The sequence below is a fragment of the Podarcis bocagei genome, assembly GCF_964188305.1.
Source record: "Podarcis bocagei genome assembly, chromosome: 7".
Taxonomy (NCBI): domain Eukaryota; kingdom Metazoa; phylum Chordata; class Lepidosauria; order Squamata; family Lacertidae; genus Podarcis; species Podarcis bocagei.
In genome coordinates, this window is record NC_138132.1 from 37,256,823 (window position 1) to 37,276,881 (window position 20,059).

The 20,059-nt window shown below is 44.4% G+C and overlaps 1 protein-coding gene across 1 annotated transcript in view; it reads left to right on the plus strand.

Moving 5' to 3' along the window:
- CPNE2 (copine 2) overlaps window positions 1-20,059 on the plus strand; it is a 97,805-nt gene that overhangs the window by 46,432 nt on the left and 31,314 nt on the right. The window contains exons 3-4 of the mRNA XM_081203676.1: window positions 13,841-14,020; window positions 16,172-16,246. Of these exons, the coding sequence (XP_081059802.1) occupies window positions 13,841-14,020; window positions 16,172-16,246 (255 nt within the window). The remainder of the gene's footprint in view (window positions 1-13,840; window positions 14,021-16,171; window positions 16,247-20,059) is intronic.

The window sequence follows — 20,059 nt, forward strand, 5'->3', positions numbered from 1 at the left end:
AGTACATGTGAAAAGGATCTAGGAGTCTTGGTTGACCACAAACTTGACATGAGCCAACAGTGTGACGCGGCAGCTAAAAAAGCCAATGCAATTCTGGGCTGCATCAATAGGAGTATAGCATCTAGATCAAGGGAAGTAATAGTGCCACTGTATTCTGCTCTGGTCAGACCTCACCTGGAGTACTGTGTCCAGTTCTGGGCACCACAGTTCAAGAAGGACACTGACAAACTGGAACGTGTCCAGAGGAGGCTAACCAAAATGGTCAAAGGCCTGGAAACGATGCCTTATGAGGAATGGCTAAGGGAGCTGGGCATGTTTAGCCTGGAGAAGAGGAGGTTAAGGGGTGATATGATAGCCATGTTCAAATATATATAAGAATATCACATAGAGGAGGGAGAAAGGTTGTTTTCTGCTGCTCCAGAGAAGCGGACACGGAGCAATGGATCCAAACTACAAGAAAGAAGATTCCACCTAAACATTAGGAAGAACTTCCTGACAGTAAGAGCTGTTCGACAGTGGAATTTGCTGCCAAGGAGTGTGGTGGAGTCTCCTACTTTGGAGGTCTTTAAGCAGAGGCTTGACAACCATATGTCAGGAGTGCTCTGATGGTGTTTCCTGCTTGGCAGGGGGTTGGACTCGATGGCCCTTGTGGTCTCTTCCAACTTTATGATTCTATGATTCTATGATTCTATCTGGCCCAGCACCCTGTTCCCACAGTGGCCAACCAAATGCCCATTATGGAATGCTGGCAAGCAGGATTCGAGTTTAAGAGCACCTCCCCTCCTGCAATTCCTAGCAGCTGGTATTCAGAGGCATACTGCCTCCAACCAGGGAGGTAGAACATAGCCATTGTGACTAGAAGTCGTGGATAGCCTTATCCTCCATGAAAAGGCAGGTAAAAAGGCAGATAATAATAATAATAATAATAATAATAATAATAATAATAATAATAATAATAATAATAATAATAAATTTTATTTAAACCCCGCCCGCCCTGGCCAGAGCTTGGCTCAGGGTGGCTAACACCAGTAAAATTACAGTAAAAACATAATAGGGAAAAAAAAACTCAATTTAAAATACAGGTTAAAATGCAATTTAAAAGGCAGCCTCATTTTAAAAGTAGCCCATAGATCAAAACCATAAGGGGAGGGAAACATAAGGGTCAGACTGAGTCCAAACCAAAGGCCAGGCAGAACAGCTCTGTCTTGCAGGCCCTGTGGAAAGATGTCAAGTCCCGCCCTAGTCTCTTGTGACACAGCTTTCCACCCAGTCGGGGCCAGTACTGAAAAGGCCCTGGCCCTAGTTGATAAAAAACAGAAACATACCCACTTGTGTGCGATCGACACGTGTGCGACCATGTATATGTGCAGCGCCAGGAAAGAAGTAAATAATTGAATTCATACCCAGAAATAGAGGGAGAATGCTGGAGAGTCCTTGTGGCTTGCGAGGAAACCCTCCCCAGAACCCAAAGAGGACTTTGGTGAGGGCAGAGAAGACATTGGAGGTGCAGCGGGGCTTTGTTTAGGCTGCTCAGCTTCCCTGGCTAACAGCTGGTATGTGGGGTAGCACAGCCAACACTTTTCTGCCCGTCCTACAGCCTCCTGTCAGCCCCAGAGCTTCAATACTAGTTGTGTATATTTTTGGTACAGTATTTTTGATTTGTGGAGAGGAGTATTTTGAAGAGAGAGTATGGAAGAGAGGGCATTTATGTGATTTTCACTTTTGCTTGTGGGGTGCCGGAACGTAACCCTCCCCCACATAACTGGGGAGTCGCTTGCAGTCCAGAACAGGTTGGCAAATGCTAATATAAGCTCTCATCATCAGAGTTTATTGTGTGCGAACAAGTTAGTTTAATCTACAAATTTTTCATTTAGAAACAATTTTTTATTATTCTTATTAGTTGTTGTAGTTGCAGCAGCAGCACCTTTCTGCCCAACTAGTGATACAAAATATAAAATATATACAATATTAAAAACAACAATATGGATAAAAACAATGGTTGAAGCAGAACAAAGCTGTTACCGGGGAGAAGCGGAATGAAATTTAAAGCCCATCAAAAATCAGGCAGAGATTTTACTAATGGCATGCCAAAATGTTCCGCTGTGTTTTCATCGAACATTGTGCATTGATTGATGAGAAAAGGAACTGCGTCTGAGAACTTTCAAATAGGAGAGAAATGTTTACTGGAAAGAAAAATAGACATAAGAACATATGAAGAACCTGCTGGATTAGGCCCAAGGGCCAAACAAGGGCCAAACAAATGCTCCAATGGGAAACGAGCAAGTAGGATTTGGGCGTAAGAGCAACTCTCCTGTGGTTTCCAGCAACTGGTATTCAGAATCATTGCTGCCTCCAACTGCAGGGGCACAAAGCCCAGCCACTGTGGCTAGTAGCCATCGATAGCCCTCTCCTCCATGAATTGGTCCAATCCTCTTTTTAAGCCATCTGGGTTAATGTTCCTCACTACCTCCTGTGAGAGTGAGTTCCATAGTAAAACCATGCACTGCGTCCTCTGCAATCTGACAGCAGTGGAGTCGGCTCAAAACCCCACACCCACCGAAACACTCAAGGAATTCTCAGGTGCCCTGACAAATAGATGGGGGAAATGGAGGAGCCTTTCGTAGGGGAAGCAAACTTCCACGAAACCATGCTTGTTTTCACAGCCGTCTTTTCCATAGGGCTTAGTGGTGCGTCATGCCAGGGCGCCGGCCTCTCAGGGGCGTCCCAGCAAGTGGGGGAGCTGCGTGGCTTTGGCGGTAGCTTCCCCTTTCCCTGCATGCCCTCCAGCTGCACCCCACCAACTTTAAGGCTGGCGGGCATGCAGCTTCCCTCCCAAGCCTCCTTTGGAGGAGAGCGATCCCCGCAGAGGCTTGGGAAGCTCGGGAGGGAAGCTGCACGCCCACCAGCCATATGGTTGGTGGGGCACAGCTTCCATCCTAAGCCTCTGTGGGGATCGCTCTCCTCCCGAGAAGGCTTGGGAGGAGCCCAACTTCACTCCCAAGCCTCTGTGGGGATCGCTCGCTCACAGAGGCATGGGGGAGAGTTGCACCCCCCCCCCCCCATGGCTGGCAGTGCACAGCTACAGCCACCCCAACATTATCTGTGGTAATTTGGGGGCACTGGGCAGATATTTGCATCCCCGGCGCCACATTTGCTAAAAACGGCCCTGCTAGTTTTATTCCCTCTAAAGATAAAGGCTTGGTAAAGCTAGGGCCAACCGACCTCCTTAGCGAGGAAGGCCTACAATTGGGACTCCTGTGAGGAGGTTTCTAGGTGAGGAAGGGCACCTGAGGTGACTGTGGCGGTTTGGTGAAAGGGCAGCCTCCTTGCCCCAAACCCCTTTCCAAGTTTCTGTTCTGACAGTCCCAACATTGTTTGCTGCTGGAGGCAAACCGAAAGGTACAGAAGGGAAATTGTAGGGGAGGGGAGTTCTTCTTCTGGGAGGCGAGATATGCATTTAAGGGCTTGCACTTTCTCTCTCAGGAGTATAATTTTGCGGGAATGTGTTGCCAGGACAGCAGGCACCTCACGCCGCCTGCTTTCCATAATCCCTAACAGAAGCCCCTTTCAGAGTTAAGGAGGCATTAGCACATAAATGCTCCATTTGAGGTCGAGTGAGCCTCAGAAGTGTCAGCGTTTTCCAGGGCCTGTGGCCAAGAAAAGCGTGTCAGGGCTGGAGCCGGGCCCTGCGCACGTGCGGGCCCTGGGTTTTGGCTCCAAAGCGCCTTTAATCTGAGAAACGTTGCAGGACACGCTGTGCGCCACTTGGCAGTGAATTCTCCCAAGACAACTTGTCTCTCTTCAGGTGGCTTTTAACGCTTGATACAATCACTCCTGCAATTTTGAGTGATTTTAAAGAGCTTTATCTTGGGATAATTGGAGCTGTGTGGAAACAGGGCCTCTTTGCGTCATTTTTCCCCTCGGAGCTTTTTCTCTGTCTTTTCCCCTCCTCCCTCCTTTTCCATATAATTCAACAACAAGGCATGGAATCCAGGCTTAATTTGTAATTAAAAAGGTGATGGGAAGGTGTGTTCCTTGTTGAGAGCTGTGCTCTTGGACCAAAAAGCACTGTGACTTAGGAGCAAAACCTCCCCCAGTGGTGGTATAGTGGTTAGAGTGTTAGACTTGGACCTGGGAGACCAGGGTTCAAATCCCCACTGGGCCATGGAGCTCCCAGGTGACCTTGAGCCAGTCACTCACTCTTAGCCTAACCTACCTCACAGAGTTGTTATGAGGATTAAATGGGACAGAGGAGAACTATGTAGGCCACCTTGCGCTCCCTGGGGGAAAGGTGAGGAATAAATAAATAAATGGGCTGATAATTTGGAGATTCTCATCATTTCCCCTATTTTCAATGTGCAGGTACATCCCCACCCAGGTACAAGAGGAAAGTATCAGCCAGCTTTGGGAAAACACCAAAGGTTGCAGAAATAGAGGAATGTTCGGCAGTGGGGAGGGAGAGCTCAGCAACAGCCCCATGCTCAGTAGCCACTGAATTTGGACTTACTGTTGGGGATGGGCCGGGAGGTGGGCAGACCAAAACCATAAGAACAACATTAGAAGCTTCCTATAATTGGGTCAGGCCATTGGGTCCATCTAGCTCAGTATTGGGGTCTCCCCCAGGCCTCCCTTGGGAGGAGGTGTGGAAGCCCGTGACTCTACACCAGCCTGACCTGCCTCTCCCTCCTGCCTCACCTGTTCTTCACTCTCCGATCTTCAGCTTCTCTTGCCTCTCACTCTCATCTCCTGGCTGTCACAGGCTCCCCCAGTTCACTGATTCCTTCTTCCAAGTCAGTCTCCAATCCCACTTCTCCCCCCACCCAGTCCCTAACTCATCAGTATCCAGCCACCACTCCTCAGTGTCCAGCCAGTCCCTGGCCCCTGGAGATGCTGAAGATTCAACCTGGGACCCCCCTTTCGGCCCTAAAGCAGGTGTACTGCTTCTGAGCTTCCCATGTTGTTTATGGGAGTGGAGATATCTTAAAGTTGTTTTCAGGAGACTGTTTGGATTCTTTGTGAGATAAAGGGAGAATAGAAAGGAGAGGTGGAATTCGGTGAAGAGGCTCTTCTCTCGGGGAGTGGGCAGGGCGTTCACTTTCTGCTTCAGTGTGGCTACTGTTTCTTTCTGTCAGGTTTCTGCACCCACACCCACAGATGTGGCCTTTTTTGAGGGGGCGTGGCCTGGGAGAGTTCTGGGGGCCAGATAGTGTGCCCTGCAGGGCCACATTCAGTCCTGTAGGCCTGACATTCTACACCAATTTTGACTAGTACTGTTGGTGATCTGGAACAGGACCGGGAAGTGGCATATGCCCTAGAGAGAGTCCTGAGGGCCACATAGAGAGCTCTGCAGGGCCATATTCAGCCTGCATGTCTGAGGCTCCTAACTCCCATGAAGAGTACCATTTTATGTGCACCTGCAGAGTCCTGCGGTCATCTGCCCCAGGCTTCTTGCAGCTGTATAAACTCACATTCCGATTTCCCCTTCCCTCCTTCCGCATCTGCTCTGTCGTGCATTATGCCTTGAAGGCCTGCATTGGCACAGGAAGCACAGCCGAGAGAGCCAAAAACCTGCCATTCTCCTCACTTGGGCTTTTTCTAGGAATGCAGATTTCATTAAAGAGCACAGCCAATTATGTGAAAGTGAAAACTTCACTGCCGCTTCCTTCACCCCTCATAAGCCTTGCGAGTTTGAATGGGTGCCAGCGAGGCAGATGGAGTAAGTTACATTGGTACCCGTCCCTAGGAAGGAGGAAAAGAGGCCCTGCTATTGATCCCTGCAAAATATGTTGCCATTTCAACATGGCAAGATGTGGGAGGTGTGAGGGAGTCTTTGCTCCTTCTCTTGCATCAGTTCAATTTAAAAGTGAGCATGCAAAGAGAGAGAGAGAGAGCGCGTGCGGAAGAATTCAGTCTCTTTACTGAAGCAAAGAGAACTGATTTGTGTTGAAGCACACATATATTGGCACCCAAAGCAGTGCTGGCACACCCACCCCCAAAACTGGGGAGCCTTTTTCAGCTCAAGGGCCACGTTCTCCTCAAGGGCAACTTTCTGGGGGCCACACACCAGTGGCGGGTATGGCAGAAGTAGGTGCTCTCTCTCTCTCTCTCTTTCTCTCTCTCTCCCTCCCCCCCTCACCCCACACTCTATATTTCATCAAGGCAAGGACACATCCAGCCAAGTCAAATCACCAGCAGAGGCCACAAAGCAAGGCTAGGGAAGGCTGTGGCTCAGGTGTGTGTGGCCTAAGCAGTCTCAGGGGCCTGAGATTCTTCCACTCCTGTAGTGGATTATCTTGATGAATTCTGAGCTGAATTCTGTAATTGTGGGCTCATTACGTTGGCTCCAAAAACCTGCAAAACTGCAGCATGATGCAGTAAAACAATAGGACCCCCCCCAAAACATGGAAGTGCACAGTAATCACTATTATTATATATTAAATTTTTATACCACCCTTTATCTGTAGATCTCAGGGCAGTTCACAGCATAATGTTTGGGCTGCTGCATAAGCAGGTCAGCGCTGCTGTGCTCCGAGTCTTGCCTGTGCTTGATGTTCTAGATTAATAGGCCACAATGACTGAGTGGCCCCCGAATAAGGAGTCCCAGACTTCAGGCAGTGTTCTGTTGCCTACACTGGTGTAAATCCATGTAGTTCCTCTTCACAGAAGTTGCTCCATAACTGTATGGAGTGCACCTTTCATTTTTCCGTTCAAGACTGGTTGATATTTTGTGGGTTGGTTGGGGGAAGAAGTCTTCCCTGTGCAACATGAAATTACCCATGGAAATCCTTTGGATTTCGTATTTTAAATATCTGGCGCCTGCCTTTTTATGTGAACTGATGTATTGCACACTTCCTGGTCTAATCAGAGAGCATAATAATATTTTGGATGTTTCACTTCTTTGAAATCTATGATACAGAACATGGGCTTTAAAATGTGCCACATGAGACTTCCGGAGGCGGCGCGAAATAAGCAATGGCGGTCCTCTTTGCGCTGCGAAGAGGGGCTCCGCAGAAAAGGGTCGTTCGCTGCGGCAAAGCGACGACCCATTAAGAAAAACCATGAGCAGAACGAGCTCGTGGCCGTGGGATCCGGCGGGCACCTAGAGCGACCCCCAAAACGAAGAAGGGTCCCCGTAAGGGGATCCGGAAGCGCGGAGGGGAAGCGGTGCTGTGGATTCATCGCTCTTTCTGCGGGAGTGAAGCCGCGCGGCTGTTGCTGATGAGCGCCGACCTTTCTTCCTTAAGAATTGGATTCTAAATCATCTACTCGTGAGTAGGAAGAGTATTAATTTCGGGACTACAAAGGAAAAAATTTGGCTGAAAGCGGGAGACGAGAAAAAGGAAGTCCGTCTCCCGGTAGTGCTTAGAGATCAAAGGCAAAGGAACTGACAAGCTGGAAGCAGTGAAGGGGGATTTAAAGACGGGAAGTTTCATGCATCTGGCGGAGTTGGTAACTGAAGGGAAAGGCAAGCTTTTATTTTTCTATCTGTTACTGTGTTGATTTTACTGGAGGATCCTCTCCCTTACTGGACTTTTAAAACTTTAAAAACCCCAGTCCCGGGCTTGCAGGGGGTAAAAAGCTTCTTTGTGGATACAAATATAAAGTTGAAACGGATACATAGAGGCATCATTGGTGGATACAATTAAATAACTGTATCTTGCATCTTCAGATAAACTATTGGGACAATATTGAAAGGGCTTTGCCAGAGGAAAAAAAGTTTTTTTTTGAGGACTATTGTTAATTTACTTGACTGCAGAAACTTTAATGGCGACTGAACTCTCTTTCTTCTTTCCTGAATTGTAACAACACTCCCTCTAGTGGAGTTTGGGATTTACAAATTCCTGAGAACCAACTTTGTTTTGGCTCTCTGTGGCTTGGTTATCTACTTTGAGGCCTGTCTTTCTCATGGAACATTTGACAGTTTGACCTTGAATCCAAAGGCAGGTGTGGGATGAGTGGCCCACCGAAGACAAGAGCTGCGTCGAAAGCAGGAAAAGGCCAATTAGTACAAACAACTCTGATTTCCCAGGCTCGCAGATCTTCAGTCCCTGCTGTTTTACAGGGAGCTGTATCCTCAGCAACAGCTCCATCTAAGGAAGCTGAACAGCCAACAACTGAGGATATGGCAGCAGGGGGATCTGGATCTCTTCTAGAGGAAATGCTACAACAATTTGCAATTTTGAACAAAAAGGTTGATGACCAAACTGCTAAAATTGACCTAGCTACATCCTCAATTACTAAACTTTCTGAACAGGTGGCTAAGCACTCACAAGATATTGGGAGTTTAAAGGACGCTACATCTGAAAATCGGAAATTGGCCGAGGCTGCGAATGAAAAAGCAGGCCAAGCAATTCAGAAAGTGGATGAATTGAAAGGAGAAGTAAGGCCGCTTCATAAACACGTCAGTGACCAGCAGGCCTACCTGTCTATGGTGGAACTGAGAAACAAGGAAAATAATTTGAGATTACGCTCTATCCCAGAGATTGAGAAAGAGGACTTGACTGGCTTTCTGACAGCAGAATTTTCTAAATTCTGGGGTATAAAAGAAGATACAGATTTTAAAATAACAACTGCATTCAGACTGGGAAGAGTTGCCAGGAAGGACAGGCCTAGAGATTGTTTGATCATTTTAAGGACCAAGCAAGAGAGAGACAAACTACTTGACCTACATTTTAATAAAGCACTTGAGATCCAGGACAGAAGAGCTCAAATTTACAAGGATATTCCTAAACAACTACTGGATCTCAGATCAAACTACACTGACCTAGCTGGGCTTTTGAGAAGCAACGGAATACCCTACAGGTGGGAGTTTCCACAAGGCCTATCATTTAACTACACAGGAAAGAAGATTAAAATCAAAACGAAAGAGGACAGCCAGAAGTTTCTGCACGACCACGGAGAAGACCTGCAGAAGGGAATAGCAGGTCCTTGGCCTCCACCTGAGTCTGGGAAAGCGCCAGCACCCTCGGATTTAGACAAGAGAGAAGGCACCCCATAAAGAGCAACAACAGATTAATACAGGATGTCTCTACAGCTGTATAGCTGGAACATTAATGGCGCGAATTCCCCGGAGAAACGCAAAAGGATTTTTCATATTTTGAAGAAGGAACATTTGGATATAATCTGTCTCCAAGAAACACACGTGACCAGGCTTCACAGGAAAGTGTTAATAAACAAAAGACTAGGCCAAGAATTTATCTCATCAGACAGAGTTAAAAAGAGAGGAGTGGTGATCTATGCAAAAGAGAATTTATCACCAAAATTTTTGTTTAAAGATGAACAAGGAAGAATCCTGGCAATTGAAATACAAACCCAAGGAGAAAAAGTTTTGATATTAGGAATTTACGCACCAAATGAGGGGAAATCAGAATTCTACAAGAAGCTTCATGAGACATTACTGGATTATCTGGACTATTCTAACATCATTATGATGGGAGATATGAATGGGGTGGTCTCTACTTATATGGACAAGTCACAGAACCAGAACCTGACCAAAGATGGAAGACTACCAAAGACTTTTTTCGAACTAACTGACAATATGGATTTGATTGATATATGGAGGACGAGAAACCCCCTAGGTAAAGAAGGAACTTTCTTTTCTGAGGCCCATCTGTCATGGACAAGAATCGACCAAATTTGGATAACTAGAGGTCTGGCACCTAAGACTACAAGAGTAGAAATCTGCCCAAAGACATGCTCCGACCATAACGCTATGAAAATAGAAATGAGATTCACTACTGCCGACTCCTTCAGATGGAAAATGAATGACAACCTGCTAAGAGACCAAGAGATTGTAAAGAAGGCCCAAAAAACTTTAAAGGACTATTTTGAAATTAACCTCAACACCTCGGTGGAAAAAAGAATAATCTGGGACGCAAGTAAAGCTGTTATGAGAGGGTTTCTGATACAACAAAATACGATTAAGAAAAAACTTTGGAATGGGAAAAAGGATAAGATATTAGAGAAGATAACAGCCGGAGAGAAAAAATTAAGACTAAATCCAAAATCAAAAGAGACTTTAAGAGAAATTAAATTTCACCAGTCACAATATATGAAACTGATCAACCAAGAAGTGGAATGGAAAATTAAACAAATGAACCAAAGATCTTTTGAATCTGCGAATAAATGTGGGAAGCTGTTAGCTTGGCAGTTGAAAAAGAGACAAAAATTAAACTATGTTACTAATCTAGAAGTGGAAGGAAAAAATATTCAGAAACCAGGAGAAATTAGAAAGTGCTTCCAGAAATATTTTAAAAAACTGTATACCCAAGGGCCTGAGGAAGTGGCTGAGATAGAACAATTTTTGAAAGATAATGGTCTACCAGAATTATCTCAAGAGAAGAGATCAATCTTGAACTGTAAAATAACACAACAGGAAATTGAGGATGCCATACAGAACATGCAGTTAGGCAAATCCCCAGGCCCTGATGGACTTACCTCCAAGTATTATAGGATGTTAAAGGACTACTTGACACAACCATTAGTGGAGGTTTGCAATCAGATTATGGGGGGAGGGAGGGCACCAGATACGTGGAAAGAAGCATTCATCACTCTGATACCTAAAGTGGAAACTGAAAAGACTCAACTTAAGAATTACCGTCCCATCTCACTCCTGAACGTGGATTACAAAATATTTGCAGACATTTTGGCAAATAGATTTAAAAGGGTCTTAAATGAAGTAATTCATAAGGACCAAGCAGGCTTTCTCCCTGGTAGACATTTGTTTGATAACACCAGGAACATTATTGATATTCTGGAACTTTTACAAACAAATATTAACACTAAAGCAGTGTTAATTTTTATTGATGCAGAGAAGGCCTTTGACAATATTTCTTGGAAATTTATGAAGAGAAACTTGGAAGGGATGGGAGTGGGAAGGGGGTTTGAGAACGGAATAGAAGCAATCTATTCCGAACAAAAAGCTAAGTTGATAGTGAACAATGTGGTGACAGAAGAACTTCAGATTGAAAAAGGAACACGCCAGGGGTGCCCCCTGTCCCCTTTATTGTTTATTTCAGTCCTGGAGGTTTTGCTGAACATGATAAGGAAGGATCGGCAGGTACAAGGAATTCGGGTCGGAGTGAAACAATATAAACTGAAAGCATTTGCAGATGACTTGGTTTTAACATTACAGGAGCCAGAATCTAGTACAAAAAGAGTTTTAGAACTGATACAGAAATTTGGTCGGGTGGCGGGTTTTAAGTTGAACAAGCAAAAAACTAAGGTGTTAGGGAAAAATTTGACAGCTACTGAAACAGAAGAGTTTCAGAAGGAAACAGAACTAAACATTGTTAAAAAAGTGAAATACCTGGGGGTTAATCTCTCTTCCAAGAATTTGAACTTATTTAAAGATAATTACGAGAAATGCTGGTTAGAAGTTAAAAAAGATTTAGAAATTTGGTCAAGACTGAAGTTATCCTTGTTAGGCCGAATTGCGGCTATAAAAATGAACGTTTTGCCAAAGATGTTGTTTTTGTTTCAGGCCTTACAGATTGTGGACAGAGTGGAATGTTTTGGAAAGTGGCAGAAGGATATCTCTAAATTTGTCTGGCAGGGCAAAAAGCCCCGAATAAAGTTTAAAATACTAACTGATGCAAAGGAGAGAGGGGGATTTGCCCTGCCGGACTTAAGGATATACTACGAAGCTGCAGCCTTCTGCTGGCTGAGAGATTGGATTTTGTTGGAAAACACTGATGTCCTAGATCTGGAAGGCTTTAATAACTCGTTAGGTTGGCATGCGTATTTGTGGTATGACAAGGCAAAAACACATGGAATGTTTAAAAACCATATTGTCAGGAGAGCAATATTTATGGTCTGGAGAAAATACAAAGACTTATTAGAAAGCAAGACTCCGAGGTGGGTATCACCAATATAGGCCAAGGCTCGGAAAAAACCCAATATGGAGGCCGGATGGCCGAAATATTGGGAAATAATAGAGAATATTGGAGACAATTGGAGGTTGCAGAGCTTTGAAAGGTTAAAGGGTAAGGTGCAAGATTGGTTTCACTATGCCCAAATTAATGAGGTTTTTAAGTTAGATAAAAAAACAGGATTCCAGGTGGAAAAATCGAAACTTGAGACAGAATTGTTAGAACCAAAGACCAAGCTATTATCGAGAATGTATAACTTGCTGCTTAAATGGAACACACAGGACGAGATAGTTAAATCAGCCATGATAAAATAGGCTCAGGACATTGGTTATAACATCATGTCTGAGGACTGGGAAAGGTTATGGACCACCGGTATGAAGTTTACGGCATGTAATGCCTTGAAAGAAAACATTATGAAAATGGTATACAGGTGGTACATGACCCCAGTCAAGCTTGCTAAGATTTACCATTTGTCCGATAATAAATGTTGGAAATGTAAGGAGGCTGAAGGGACATTCTTTCACCTCTGGTGGACCTGCCCAAGAGTGAAGGCCTTCTGGGAAATGATATACAACGAGTTAAAAAAGGTGTTTAAATACACCTTCCCTAAGAAACCGGAGGCATTCCTCCTGGGCATTGTCGGCCAGAAGGTGTTAAAGAAGGATAGAACTCTTTTTATGTACGCTACTACTGCAGCAAGGATTCTTATCGCTAAGCATTGGAAGACCCAAGATTTGCCCACACTGGAGGACTGGCAGACGCAACTGATGAACTACATGGAACTAGCCGAGATGACTGCAAGGATCCGAGATCTGGGAGAAGAAGCTATGGAGGAGGATTGGAAAAAATTTAAGGACTATTTGCAAAAGCATTATAAGTTATATGAACTTTAAGACGCCGTATGATTTGGAACGTTAGCCCCAGCAACAAAAGTGGTTTATATAAGAAATTGGATAATTTTTATGAAAGAATTAAGGTTTAAATGGGTAAAAATGACAATATGCTATATTTTAAGAGTAAATGGAAAACAAGAGATTTAAACTTAAACTGCAATTGAAAGTAAAAAAGAAACACATGAAACAAGGTTATAATTTGCTGATAAATTTTATTGTTAAGAATGCATTATGCGGGAGATGTGGGGAAGTCCGATAGAATTCTGAAATAAGTTGACGAAATGGTTGAGATTTTCTGTCTTTTCTTTTCTTTTTACTGTTTATGTTTTTTCTCTTCTATTTGTAATCTGGAAAAAATGCAATAAAAATTATTATAAAAAAAATAAAATAAAATGTGCCACATGCATTAAAATACACATTTTCTGATTAAATATGTTTAGAGAGGCATAAGCATATTGAGTAAAATATGTACTAAATATTATTTTGTATTAAAATGCGTATTTAAATATGTGTGCCATATTTATATTTTTTTAATTGCAGAATGGGTTGAAAACAGACTGTAGCAGTATTATGGATAAACACATGTGAGGGGTTGCATCTGATGTTAGTCATACCCAGAGAAATGGACCTATGTTGGTCATGGCCATTAATTTCAATTGGTCTCCTTCTGACTATGGCTAACTTTGGGTACAGCAGATTGGCTGTACATAGGTGGATACCACCATCATTATTATGACCTTTATCAATACATTTTTGTAATCATTTTATTTTCTTTTTTTATTGCAAAACTGCCCTGGAGAGTAGAGGGTGGCAACATCTCAGGCTCTTGCCTGTCAGTGCTGTCCACAGGCTGCTTCTGTTGCAGCCTTGCAGAATTGCGTCTTTGTGTTCATAACTCAACCATGGAGAGGAAAGATATATGTCCGGGACTGAGCATAGCAAGAGCGCTTTCAGATTGCCTCCAACACCCTAAAAATGTTCCACCTGTCTTCACCGTTACTTTTCAACAAAAGCTGTACTACTGTCTAAAAAACTCATTGATCGGCTCACTTGTTCAACCTAATTCTTTATTTGTAGATCGACAGGACAGAAACAGCTGTGAACAACCTCAATCCAGCCTTCTCCAAGAAGTTTGTCATAGATTATCGCTTTGAGGAGGTTCAGAAGCTGAAATTTGCCTTGTTTGACCAAGACAAGTCAAGCATGCAGCTGTACGAACATGACTTCTTGGGAGAATTTTCCTGCACCCTGGGAACAGTGAGTGTTACTACCTGCTTAGTGGAGTCCCTAAGTTTCTGCTTCTAAAGTATTGCCGGTCATTGGCAAATTGTTGCTAGTTCTTCAGGCAGTGAAAGAGATTAGAAGGCAGGACAACGAACAGCAGCATAATCTGGACCCTCCTGAATTAGATCATAGTTCTGTCCCCTTTCCAGCTGTTACGCTTTTGGAAAGCCCACATTAAGACACATCAAGCATTCCACTGTTGCTTATTCCCATCTATTCTAGTTTACCACCATTGTATGTGAAGGTCCTGTTTTACTATCAAGCCTATTCTCCATTTAATAGACCAATCATCTGTGCACTCATTTATCTAATGCTTTAAAAAAACTCACCTAAGCCGGTGGCCATTACAACATCTCGTTGCCTAAATTACATGCTCTGGAGAGCAGTGCCAGTCTTTGTTTACCGTGCCAATATCTGAACTGCTAGGTGACCCCCTCCCCAAAAAGCCTCTGTAGGCATCTTCCAAACATTTCCCCAAACATTTATGAGATTGCCTTTCAGATATAGGCAACCTCACAAAGCAATTTACACTTAACATTACAGCAAAACGTCAAGGCAGCGTTGAAACTAGGTGGTTAGACTAAAGAACTGAGAATTAGGATGGTGGGGGAAAATCTGCCCCACAGAAAGTGTGAAGAATTTGTCAGCCTTGCATAACCATGGGAAGAATTGCATTTCAGGAACAAATGTCCCAAGAACCATAGAGAAGCCATTTTGGGGTGACTGTGGTTTCTTGCTCTCAGTCATCTCTTGGATCCTCTTTCTTTTTTTCTTCTTCTTCTTTCTCTCCTCTAGATGAAGATTCTTTCCATCACCTGCTCCAGTTAAAGCAAGTGATGCAAAGGGAGACCGGCACTCAAAACAGGCCCCACTTTGAGTGCAGATCCCAGCTGGCTTTCTGAGAGCCGCACTCAGCTGCTCAGTACTTAGCAGGAAGCCTGCTGGAATGTCCTCAAAGTCTTCTCCTGGGCCCAACTTTTTCTCCAAAGGCATGATCAGCCCATGAATAGCCTTGGGAAGGAGCTGCCTGAATGGCGTCTGGGAATGCCATTCTCTCTCTCTTTAATTTCACTTTTACGTCAGGCTTCTGCTGTTGCAATGCACCTGATGAACCCTGCGGTTAGATTGAATGGAAAGACTCCTTCTCTTTGTCACCCCCTAGCAACCTTGCTGGCCACGTCAACTTGAAAACCAAGGAGATAAATCCCTTGGTTTTAGGCATGAGGTGCATGCATGCTGAGATCAGGAACACAAGTCCGATCCGCCTGCTGAGCCGCTCTCTGCAAATGCCCTCTCCTGTTGTGCTTCCGTCTCTTTCTCTCCTCAGCAGTGCTGAGTGTTTTCCGCAGGTCCAAGGCAGGATGTGAGCAAATAGGAAATGTCACCATTTAGCACGTTGTGCAAGTGCATGTTTGAACAGGGATCTTAACTCTGCCCAGTATTGGGTTTTTGGTTTTAGTTTGTTTTGGGGTGAAGATTTTTTATTTCATTTTATAAAATATATAAAATGGAGAGAACAGTTATAACAACAGCTGGAAATTAAAATAGGAAAAACAAACTATAAAATAGGCACGTAGAATGAGTACAGTCACACATGGGTTATAAGTCCAAGTAGAGGATATTAGCATTATCTGATTATCAGCTATCATTCCAGATCTGTCCAGGCCTTTGACAAGGGTTGCCTTGAAAATGATGGTTCTGTTGTATATGTAAAAAGGAATGCCAAATCATATAAAACATATCTGGAGCTTCTGGTCCTTGTCGGAATCTCAAATTATGCATAATTTTCTCCATTTTGGCTGGATTCCAGAATGAGTGGTACCAAGTACCCAGTGTAAGGTTTTGGGCTGTTTTCCAATGAGTTTGCAATTAATGTTACAAATGCCAAGATAATAAATGAGGCCGATTCTTTTGGCAAGTTGTCATCATCAAAAACATTAATTTTGGGCAACAAACAATAGTTTCTTTAGTAATTGGTCAAAATTAGTATCTGTCAAAATTAAATCCCTCAAAGCTTGCAACAACTTAACATTGCCACCATAAATAATAATGACTACATCCAGGATTGTACTCTGTCGGATCATTGCTACATGCCTCCCTTTGTTTTCTGTTCTTCTCCCTTAGATTGTCTCAAGCAAGAAGATGACAAGAGCACTCCTCCTGGGGAACGGGAAGCCAGCTGGAAAAGGAATGATAATGGTATGGGGGACATGAAAGCAGTGGTATAAAGAGGGCGGGGACTTGGATTCTGAACTTAAATCCCAGTTCTGCATTTGGGATATAGCTGGAATCCTTTTTAAGCCCTTGGTTTTTTAATGACTGCTGTGGGAGCCACCCCGGCTGGTCACTTCACTCCCCAAGATCTACACACTCCCCCCCCCAAAAAAGAAAAGACACACAAAGTGTATTTTTCTAAGGAACTGGGGTAAAAGGTTGCTCCAGTAGAATTGATCTGAGCCCTGAAAAGAACATAGAACTGAAAGAAGTGGGAAATGGAGCCACTCTTCCAGATTCCTTCTTCAGCTCTTTATACTTTTCAAGAGAGAGAAAAAATTAACCACCCTCTCATTTAAAACAGATTCCTCTTCCATCCCCCTGTTTTACCTTATTTTTTATTAGAAGAGCAAAAACAACCAAAGGGACCAGAGCAGCCAAACTTCCAAGTCCTGATTCATTCCTTTCCATAGCAAAGCTTAAGCAGAAATTTCAGTGCGTGCTTAAACCTCTCACCCTGGAAACAAAGCTTCACTTGGACTGGGTGGCATCCAGGTTTTTAAAAATGTTCAGACTTATGTCCATATTAAACCATTTGCATAAAAATGCATATGCCATGCACTCCTTTATGTCTTCTGCAAATTTGTGCGCAATCTGCAAACCCATAAGCGGCATGCAAGATAAATCAGGATAAAAGGTTTGGTTTATGGGGATGAGTAGTGTTAGTGGTAAGAGGAACAGGGCTTACTACTTAGCAACAGGTTTCTTAGCAACAGTTTTTCCTCTCTTGCACACTTGTGCACACAGAGCAGTGCCTTTCCCATTGTAGACATGTCTGGCTAGTTTTGCAAATGAAAGGAAGTGATATTGGCTTGCATTAAAAGCGCGCACACACCGCCCTCCAATCCTTCTCATCTATAATTATCAATTGGGATGAACTGTTTGCTGCACCCTTGATGCCTATACATCATCATGATATATCAAATGCACCATGAGCCATGCTGTGCATATTAGCTCACTGGTCCTTACGTTGCAGCCTCGGGTTCACCGACGCTGCTTCCAGCTATGCTTTCAATGCCTTCAACCACTGTAAACCCACTACATACTGTGTGTGTGTGTGTGTGTGTGTGTGTGTGTGGTTGCATTCCAAGGAGTGCGTCTGAAGCCAAAACTGAGTATAGTCAAAACCCATTTGGTTCAATGGCAGGTGGAATTGCCAAAGTCATTTTTCCTGGAACCATTTTTCCCTTTCCACCCACTTTCTGCCCCCTTTTAATTTTTTTAAAAAATGTTTTGCCACATGCAGAAAGCTGAATGTGCAGAAGTTAAATGTGCATAAGTTGTGGACTTATTGTATGATTCCATATTGGAAACAGGAGAGAGAAATGGCAAAGAGTCAGAGGTGTTTTTGAAGGGTTTTTTCCAACTTACATTTTAAATGTAACCTGAAAAGTGGCTCCCTCTACAATAGAAACCCACAAATTCTGTGCATGTTTCTTATCCCAGGAACCTTGTTCCTGCTGAGCAAAGTTGAATCTAAAGTGAACAATGGTGTTGCTTGAATTGCCTTCACTGTAGTAATCTTGGTGTATTGTCACCAGCTTGCTGAGATGTGTGGGCAGAGGAGGCTGGTCTATGAGGTCAAATGGGGAATTGCCCTAAACAACCTCAGTCTGCCCACAGCCAGTCCCTGGATACCTGCCTTCTTCCTTACAACCAGTCCAAGCTGGAGCTAAACAAGAACAATAGCACAATTTGCCCATGAATATATGGGAGAACATAAGAAGGTGCCTTCTACCAAATCAGACCATTGGTGGTCTGTTCATGGTAATAATAATAATAATAATTTATTATTTATACCCCGCCCATCTGGCTGGGCTTCCCCAGCCACTCTGGGCGGCTTCCAAAAGAATATTAAAATACTATAATACATCAAACATTAAAAGCTTCCCGAAACAAGGCTGCCTTCAGATGTCTTCTAAAAGCCTGGTAGTTGTTGTTCTCTTTGACATCTGGTGGGAGGGTGTTCCACAGGGAAGGCGCCATTACCGAGAAGGCCCTCTGCCTGGTTCCCTGTAACTTGGCTTCTCGCAGTGAGGGAACTGCCAGAAGGCCCTCGGTGCTGGACCTCAGTGTCCGGGTAGAACGATGGAGGTGGAGACGCTCCTTCAGGTATACTGGACCGAGGCCATTTTGAATTGTGCTCGGAAACGTACTGGGAGCCAATGTAGGTCTTTCAAGACTGGTGTTATGTGGTACTGTTCATGGTGACTGGCACCGGTTCTCTGGGGTTGCAGACAGATGCTTCTCCTAACCTTACCTGGGGGATGCTAAGGGGTCAACTTGGGCCCTTCTGCATGCAAAACAGATGCCCTGTTACTGAGGATTCTCTAGCTGTGATTCCTGCATTGCAGGGGATCAGTCTAGATGGCCCTTGGGGTCCCTTCCAATTCCACAGTTCTATGATTTCATGCATATTGACCAGAGAATATTTTCATCTTGAAATGGAAACAGCAGGATGCTCAGTTGTTGTGCTTCCTGAGCTTTGTGTATGCAATTGTGCATACATTTTTCTAGTGCAGGAGAGGCCACACTACTAAAGGAAGAGCTTGGATAGGATTGGCCCAGCACAATTCGTTGCTTGAGGCAAAGGGCCAGATCACACACACAAACACATTCCACACACAAAAGCTAACTGGGCTAGCATTTGACTCTTATTTCAGCACTGGTGATGGGACAGCGTCCAAGTAAGGACAGCAGGCTAGTTCAAGAGGGTGCATGCGGTCCACACAACCTCTGCCTTCCAAGCCCTCACTGCCACTCAGGATGTGCCACCTGAAGCAGCTGTCGCACTCAGCCCAATGGTAAGGCTGGCCCTGAGTTTGGCTGCTAAATCCCTGCATGGCAAAAATTGTGAGCAGCAATCCACATAATTAAGGCCCCATTAATATTGTCTGCCCAACAGAGATAGGAAAACAGGCGTCGTCCAGCTCCTTCAAATTAAAACAGCCAGATGGACCATCATTAAAAAGGAGAAAAAATAAAAACATCGCTATTTCCTGTGTTACAGGCTGCTTTAAGCATACTCATTGATGTGGGTGGTTCCTCCCCCCCTTACCATAGGAACAAATATGTGTGTGTGTATATATATATTTACATAGCTCGGCAAAATAGTTAGGAGATGCTGGACTAAATGGGCCACTGGCCTGATCCAGCAGGCTCTTCTTATTGGCCATGCAGCTCCCACTGGTGTGGATGGGGTACATTGGATATCTGTACATAAAACTCAGATATACCGTATTTTTCGCCCTATAGGACGCACTTTTTCCCCCTCCGAAAATGAAGGGGAAATCTGTGTGCGTCCTATGGGGCGAATGCAGGCTTTCGCTGAAGCTTGGAGAGCGAGAGGGGTCGGTGCGCACCGACCTCTCTCGCTCTCCAGGCTTCAGGAAGCTATCAGCAAGCCTGGGGAGCCCGCGGGAGTTCCCGCAAGCCTCCCTAGGCTGTGGATAGCAGCCTGCTGCCCGGAGCGCGGGGCGCGCTGAAGCAGAGCGCCCCATGCTTCAGGCAGACATCCGCAGCCTCGGGAGCCCTGGGGGGGAATATTTTTTTTTCTTTATTCCCCCCCCCAAAAAAAACCTAGGTGCGTCCTATGGGCCAGTGCGTCCTATAGGGTGAAAAATACGGTATCTAAAAGATGCCACACCAGCCCAGATTCTGATTAAAGTGGAGTGAGAAGGAAAAGGTATTGGCAACAGGCTTCCGTGTGGAGGCACCCTCCAGCCCAGCACTCTGGAG